General features: G+C 58.3%; 1 protein-coding gene across 1 annotated transcript; it reads left to right on the top strand.

Annotated features, from left to right (window-relative positions):
- The first annotated feature begins 3,050 nt into the window (after positions 1 to 3,050).
- On the top strand, positions 3,051 to 3,716 carry LOC140675873 (uncharacterized). Its single transcript, XM_072910501.1, has one exon. It carries the CDS (start codon positions 3,051 to 3,053, stop codon positions 3,714 to 3,716), a length of 666 nt encoding a protein of 221 aa, XP_072766602.1.
- Positions 3,717 to 7,852: the final 4,136 nt, after the last annotated feature.

Raw genomic sequence — 7,852 nt, 5'->3', positions numbered from 1 at the left:
TCGGGACACTCTGCGGCAGGTGAGGGTATACCCTGGGTGACGGAGCCGCAGCGGGGAGCGGGAACTAACAAGAAATAGAGCCAATAAAAACAAACACGGAGGTGGGCGTAACGAGAGACACTACGAGTCTCACGGGAGAAAGAGGAAGGAGAGCCTCGGTCGGGGCGGCCGTTGGTGTCCCTGTGGTCAGGTCGCTGACTGATTTGGAAAAAGCGAACTTAGACCCGGTCTTGAAAAAGATGAGGGCGAGACCGCTCAAAAAGGAGAGCAAGAAAAAAGGAACTGATGAAGTTATCGAGGTGGAGGATGATTCCGACGTTGACGGTTCGGGATCGGCCGGCTCGACGAACTCACAGAGTGATACCGGGTCCTTCCTCTTTGAAAAGAGGAAACAAGGTCGCCCGATAACTACGGGCGAGTACGAGGTCAAGAAGACTATGGACCGGATCAAACAAGCTCAGGAGGAACTGGCTCTATTCCAATGGGTCTATGACAGGTCTGCTCTGCCAGGGGAAAGAAACAAAACCTGGGGAAAACTGAAATCTCAAAAGGAGATCGAGGAGGAACTTAAAAATTCTCCCGCAGCTGATGTCTGCGCAGAGATACTCACTGCAACACAGGCTGTGGAGAAGGTAGTAAAGGTCTCCAAAAACCTCAAAGGAGACTTTGTCAGGCTTCTTAAGGAAGCCGTGCTAGTGACCTCTGCCGGGGCAGTTACCCTAGCCAGTAAGGGAAGCATGTCCTCTGACGAAGTAAGGAGGCAATTGGAGGAGACCAAGGCTCAGTTTAAGGCCCTCATTGAGGAAAACACAAAGCTGAGACGGGACGTCGAAAAACTGAAGGGAACGAGCGGTTCTCTTCAGCGCCAGATGGAGGAGCTGACGCGGAGAGAGACCGCGCTTAAAGAGGAGAATGCACTCCTAAGGAAAAGAGTAGAAGAAGGTACGCCCATCAGGAGGAAAGAACCTCCCCTGGAGGTGGCTTCAGGTACCCCTATCCCTGCCCCTCGTACGAGGAGCAGAGAGGGTACGAGGGTAGTTAATTACGCGGAAGAAGGCTCCAGCGAAGAGATGGAGACCGAACCGCTCCTGAAAGGAACCCCAGAAATCGATTCGGTGGTTCCCAAACTCATGGGATCAAACACATCTTCCGCGGGATCATACAAAGGGGGGAAGTTTCCAAATATAAAAGGAGAGGTGGGACCTGACAAAAGGGAAGGGAAAAACCAAAGAAAGAACAGGAAAAAGGGGGCGGCGAGGAAATTGGAGGTACCGCAACCCCAAGGTAAAAAACCGCCAATCTCCCTCTCGCTCATGGAGGAGGGGGAGATAAGAATTAGGGCCAACCCCGAGGTGGGATGGAATGTGGAAAAGGTCGTGTCCGAGGCCCTTAAGTTATCAAAGGGCGGAAGTATCTCAAGGAGGGAGACCCGATGGTAGAGGTTAGGTACGCTGAACACCTCGCCTCGGGATCGACCTTTGTGGGAAAAGATCAGGGCCCTTTCAGAGGACAAAAAGAAAGAGGAGCGGGAACTAAAGCCGCCATAATTAAAGGCGGAAAAGGACCAGTCCCAGGACCGTCGCGGGCAGCCGACAAGGAGCGGCTCACATATGCGGCGGCACTGGAAAAGAAAGGGAAGCTGAGGAGCGAGAAGGAGACCGCATCCCTGGCACCCCCGACAACCAAGATGAAGGGAAAGGAGAAGGGGGAGAAGAAGAGACCACCACCACCTGGACCCCCTGATGGGGGTAAGAAGAGAGCTGGTGCCCCCAGGCCGATAAAGGCCGCACCGCGGCGGTTGTCCTTACATGCCCGGAGGGGCAATACAGCGAAATGGTCCGCCGTGCGAGGGGACAGATCGACCTGACTGAGCTCAACATCACGGAGCTCAGGAACAGGAGGGCCCTGACAGGGGCGATTATATATGAAGTGGGAGGTGAGGGAGCCAGCCAAAAAACTATGGCTTTTGCCTCCAAACTTAGGAAGGCGTTGAAGGGGGCGGAGGAAGTTAGGGTATCCCTCCCTACCAAAACTGCGGAGCTCCTGTTTCGGGACCTGGACGATGCAGTCCAGGCCTCGGAGGTAAGGGACGCAATCGCGGAAGTCGGTGGATGTGCCCACGGGAACATCAAAGTGGGGACGATACGAAGAGCCCCCAACGGGATGGGCTCGGCGTGGGCCAAATGCCCTGCAGCTGCCGCCAATCTGGTGGCGAAAGCCGGCAGAATAAGGGTTGGGTGGGCCCACGCCAGGGTTGAATTGCTGGAGGAGAGGCCCCTCCAGTGCTTTAAATGCCTGGGTATGGGACACGTAAAGTCGAAATGCACGGCAACCGTGGAACGAAGATTCGGTTGCTTCCAGTGCGGGGAGGAGGGACACCGAGCGGCGGACTGTAGGGCGGCGCCCAGATGTCCCATATGCGCGGATAAAGGGAAGCCGGCAAAACATAGGGCGGGGAGTGCGGCTTGCCCCATTGCGCAGGGTGGTCGAATGACTGTGCGAACTACCGGGGCCCTTAGTGGGGAAACACGCAGGCCTGTAGAGGAGAGCACTGGCCGGAAACCCTCCTCTATAGGGGGAAAAGGATCCTCTACAGGGAAAAAGGACCCGACGCGGCGAAGAGGGCTGTGGATGGGGGAACTCCCACACCCCGCGGCGCGTCACACCTAGGTCGCAACCGAAGAGAAAGAGAGATGGGGAAGTGGAGAAAAAAGCTAAAGACCTCAACAATTCCTGCTCCTCACCCCCCCAACAAGCAGCTGAAGGAGGGGAGAGAGGAAATGGAGGGAAATGAGGAAACGGAGGATGTCCCCACCATCATAGAAGGGGAGAATACTCTGGAAGGAGTACCCGCCGGAACAGCGACAGCTGGTATGGTGGGCGAGACCGAGGTGAAGAAGGGAAACACAGTGGAGGACGAGGATACAAATCTCCTCACCCCAGATTACCCCCCTGAAGGAGAGGGTACAGGATGAGAAAGGGGTCCTGAAAGCCTCTCTTCTTTAAAGGGATCGGAGGCAGGCCCGAGTCAAAATTTAAATAATAAATAAATGGCGGCTCGGGTCCTGCAGGCAAATCTCAACCACGCCCGTCAGGCGCAAGACTTGTTTGTGCACACTCTGGCGGAGCGTGGTTGTGGTTTGGGCATTGCTGCGGAGCCGTACCGGATCCCCGAGCACCCTTCGTGGGTGGGGGACGAGTTGGGCTCCGTAGCGATTACATGGAGGGCGGATGCTCCGGCCTCACTTCCCGCCACACTGGTGGGCAAGGGCAAAGGGTGGGTGGCGATCAGGTGGGGACCCGTTTTGGTCATCGGGGTCTACCTGCCGCCTAGTCTGGACCTCTCAGGATTTGCTAAGAGGTTGGACTCCCTTTTCGCTATCATCAGCGGGATTGGAGTGGGGCGGGTGGTAGTCTCGGGGGACTTTAACGCAAAATCGATGACGTGGGGTTCCCCGAGGACGGACCGCCGAGGTGTCGCGGTCGAGGAGTGGGCCGCGACACTGGATTTAAGGCTGATGAACGAGGGAGGGATAAGCACCTGCGTACGGGAAAGGGGAGAGTCGGTGGTGGACCTTACCTGGGCCTCCCCAGCGACCCTCAACAAGGTGCTAGGGTGGAGGGTGGCCACGGAGGTCGAGACCTTGTCAGATCATAGGTACATAGTCTACGGCCTCGTGGTACACCCGAGCAGGTGCTCCAGCGTCGACGGCTGAGAGAGACGACCTCTCCTAGGCGCTGGAGCAAAAAGAAAATGAACGAAGACGCCTTTATGGCCTCGATCCTTTCGGCCACGTGGCTGGGGAGAGGAGAATCGGGAGAGGCCGACAGGGACATAGAGCAGGAAGTCGAGTGGATCCGGGGCGCCATGTCTGATGCATGTGACGCGTCAATGCCCCGGATCAAGGCTGGTCCGCAAGGCCGTAGAGCGGCGTACTGGTGGACCGGGGAGATCGCGGAATTGCGGCGGTCATCGGTCCATCAAAGGAGGAAATACGCCCGGGCCAAGAAGAAGGATAGGCCGGTAGACGAAGTTAGAGGCCTCTACCAGGCGTACAGAGTGGCCAGGGACGCCCTACGCCTGGAAATAAAAAAAGCGAAAGCTAGGGCGTGGGACGAGCTTCTCTCGCACTTGGAAGAGAACCCTTGGGGACGGCCATACCAAATGGTGCTCGGGAAGCTTCGCAATAGAGGGCCACCGGCTACGGAGACCCTTTCCCCGGAAGCCCTGGACCGGGTGGTCGGAGGGCTCTTTCCCCAGTCTGAGGAGGCGGATACCCCCTCCCCCATCTTTGCGGGGGGAGGACCCGAATGGTCAGAGGAGCTGGCGGTCTCGGGGGAAGAAATGGAGAGGTGCAGGCGGAGACTCCGCGGCACCAAGGCCCCCGGACCCGATGGACTCCCTAGGAAGACGTGGGCTGGAGCCTTTGAGGTGATGGGTGGGCATCTTGCACATTTATACACGAAGTGCCTCAGACTGGGAGTCTTCCCCGAGAGGTGGAAGAGGGCCAATTTGGTCCTCTTGCACAAGGAAGGCAAGGATATGGAGACCCCTTCGTCGTTCAGGCCCATATGTTTGCTCGACGAGGCTGGCAAAATTCTGGAGAGAATAGTCGCCAATCGCCTCGTCGAGCACCTGGAAAGCATCGGGCCGAACTTGGATGACCGGCAGTACGGCTTCCGCGGTGGAAGATCAACCGTGGACGCAGTACTGAGGATGCGCGCCTTTGCGGAGGCCGCGGTGCGGGAGGGCAGAGTGGCGATCAGCGTGTCTCTTGACATCTCGAACGCCTTTAACACCCTGCCCTGGAGATGTATCCAAAGAGCCATGTCCCGCTTCGGCGTGCCGGGATACCTCCGCCGGATCATCCAATCGTACCTCAGCGACCGCTCCCTGCATTACACCAACAGGGACGCGGTAGAGGTTACGAGACGAGTGAGATGTGGAGTCCCACAGAGGTCGGTCCTCGGGCCACTCCTGTGGAACCTGGCCTTCGACGGGGTGGTAAGGACGGCCATCCCCCCCGGTTGCACGGTCGTCTGCTACGCGGACGAAACGATCGTGTTAGCCGAGGGGGAAAACGGATATCGGCCGTCCTGCCCTGTCTGGAGGAGTGGCTGGACAGGGCGTGGGGCAACAGTACGTTTAGGATGACACAGTTGCTCTCCGGACATGGGTGTTTCAGAGAGTACCTGTACCGCATCGGACGGGAGGCAAGCGAGGCCTGCCACCACTGCGGTCACGAGAAGGATACCGCGCAACACACCCTTCAGGCGTGCCCAGCCTGGAGGGACGAGTGCGATGTCCTAACCCGGACTATCGGGGACGACTTGGCGCTGCCGAGCGTCGTCGTCAAGATGCTCGGCAGCGAGGACAACTGGAGAGGCGTGGCCGCCTTTTGCGAGGCGGTCATGGCCCAGAAAGAAAGCGCCGAGAGGGAGCGTAGACCGGGACGGGTGAAGAGAAGGGCTCCTGACAGGAGACCCCAACCTCTCCCACCACCCGGGCCCCTCTTGCGTCCGGTGACGGTCCGGCTGGTGCGACTTCCGCCGCACCCGCCGCCGTCATCGTCGCCACCGGCGACGGCGCACCCATCGACACCCATGGGAGCGCCGCCAAGATGACAGTAAGTGGGGAGAGGGAGCAGACTGGTTCTGCTCGACCTTCCCCCCCTTACTTTTCCCTCTTTTTTGCCCTCTCTATTTAACCCTCCCCCAGATGAGAGGAGGGTCGAGATTCTAAATCTTGACTCTCCCCCACCACCCCCCATCGGGAGGAAGAAAAGACACGACGGGAAGAGGTAGTGGCCCTCCCGCCGCAGAGTAAAAGTTCGATTTGGAGAGGAGGGGAGTATAAGATATGTTCCTTTCTCCCCTCCCTCCCAGGAAGAACTCCTGTTAAGGAGTGTGGCGAGGGGAAGCTCCTGAAGTATTGCATCGCTAATTCAAGGATTGTTTCCACGTGAAACAAACTGCTAAGGTTCTGCCCGCACCCACATTGTAAGGTGAAGAACTACCTTATATCTAGAGGCAGAGTGCCATCGCATGCTGATAGACACCCTGCACCAGGCGCCTCCGTGTTTTGTACAGGGGGTAGGCGCACCCCTGTTCGAGCCGTGTGTAGCATCGGGACGGTAATGTCCTTCAACCCACATCGGGCTTCCTAAACCGTGTCCTCGCCTCCGCGTTTTTATACGAGGGGGAAGGCGGACCCTTGTGCGTACCGTGTATAGCATCGGGACTGCGGTCCTTCAACTTACATCGGGCGTCCTGTTAACCGATCCGTCTTTCGAGATTCCTATACAGAGGAAAGAGGACCCCTGTTGCGGTGTTTGGTGACTTTGGGACTCGAATCCAGCCGAAAATTCCTCCAACACTCACCATCAAAACCCGAATCAGGGGTGAGCGGCCCCCTGATGCCTCGCCCTGCTGTCAAGCCAACAGGTCGGGTCCAACCCGAACCCTGCATCGTAGGGTTGCGACTACCCTACAACGACCAAAGCGATGCCGGCCAAACCCGCAGTCCCCGAGGAGCAAGCGGATCCCCCGACACCGAGATGGCCCGGAAGCGCGACCGTCCCGGGAGGCTCGTCGGCACCCGTAGGTCCGCCTCCCCCCAAGAAGCCGCGCCCCGACCGCTCGCTTCCCGTCTTGTTGGGATTTGCGACGCGTAAGCCTCACTTCAGGATCGGCACCCGGGGAGCCCGATCAGCATCGGTTGCCTCTCCATCCGATCGGCTCTTCTGAAAAGGACTCCTCCGGAAGGGAGGACACTCTTCAGGCGGGCACGCTAAGGCCCTCGCGTAGTGTCTTTGTTACTCCTCAACCCCCGCCCAGCCACGCTCCGGCTTAAGGGCTTTCGCCCCCGGCGTACTATGTGGCGTTCACCATCATTTCCGCCGCGACCGTCGCGTCTGTAGCAGGAACCGATTCGTACGCGTCCGACACCCAGGTATGCATGCCGGTGCTATGCATCCTGCCCGAGCCCGGGTCCAAGAGGAAATCCGGCTAAAGATGCGCTTTTAGCTATCTCTCCACTCCGGTTTCCCGGGCTTCAGGACAGAGCCTCCCCACCATGTCAAGGTGACGCATCATCGGGAAGGAGTAGGGAGGTAACCTAACCTAACCTAACCTAACCTAACCTAACCTTTTTTTTTTTTTTGTTACGAGGGGGAAATGCCTTTACGCATCCCCGGCCTGGTATTGGTTGGCCGGGGTATGTGGGACTCGCCGGCGCTATAGAGGAAGCACCGGAATACCCACTAAAACCCCCCCTGGGTATCCTTCCCAGACGGTTTATGCAGAAAGGAGGGCCTCGCCATCGGCACTTTCCCTCCTCCTGCCCGTCTCGTACACACACACGCTTGGACCTGGGTCCAACGAGCACTCGCAGGAGCGTCCCTTCCCTATTACGACCCCGGGATACCAACCGGGGTCTTCTCCTTCCCAGATTGCAGTAGACGGAGGTGGAATGTCCGTTTCCTACCCCACTTCCGGCTCTGCGTCTCTCCCACACCAGAGACGTAATGGGGGGGGATAATCGTGTCCCCCCCTTTATCGTCATTTTCGTCCTACTTCCTTGTCCACCCCACTGCCTGCTCCGGCCCCCTGGTCCGACCGCCCACTTACTAGTGGGGGTCGGCTTCCAAGGGTGGGGGTCTGCTGTTGGGGGTTCTCGCCCGAATTCCCGGGAGAGGGAGGAGGGGTCTTATCTTCCCTCCCCCGGCGTCTCTCTCGTCCTTCTCTCTCTCTTTCTCGCTCCGCCTCTTTCTTTGTGCTGAAGACTACTCCACAGAAAGAGGCCACCGCCCTCCATTTATCCTCCCCTTCTACCATAGCCTTCACTATGGCT

The sequence above is a fragment of the Anoplolepis gracilipes genome, unplaced genomic scaffold, assembly GCF_047496725.1.
Source record: "Anoplolepis gracilipes unplaced genomic scaffold, ASM4749672v1 Contig24, whole genome shotgun sequence".
NCBI lineage: Eukaryota > Metazoa > Arthropoda > Insecta > Hymenoptera > Formicidae > Anoplolepis > Anoplolepis gracilipes.
The sequence above is the reverse complement of the archived record's forward strand: the minus strand, read 5'-3'. Positions and strand labels throughout refer to the sequence as shown.

Bases quoted from the DNA above. Each gene is read 5' to 3' on its own strand.
- LOC140675873 (XM_072910501.1), top strand. From the start codon at position 3,051: ATGGCGGCTCGGGTCCTGCAGGCAAATCTCAACCACGCCCGTCAGGCG.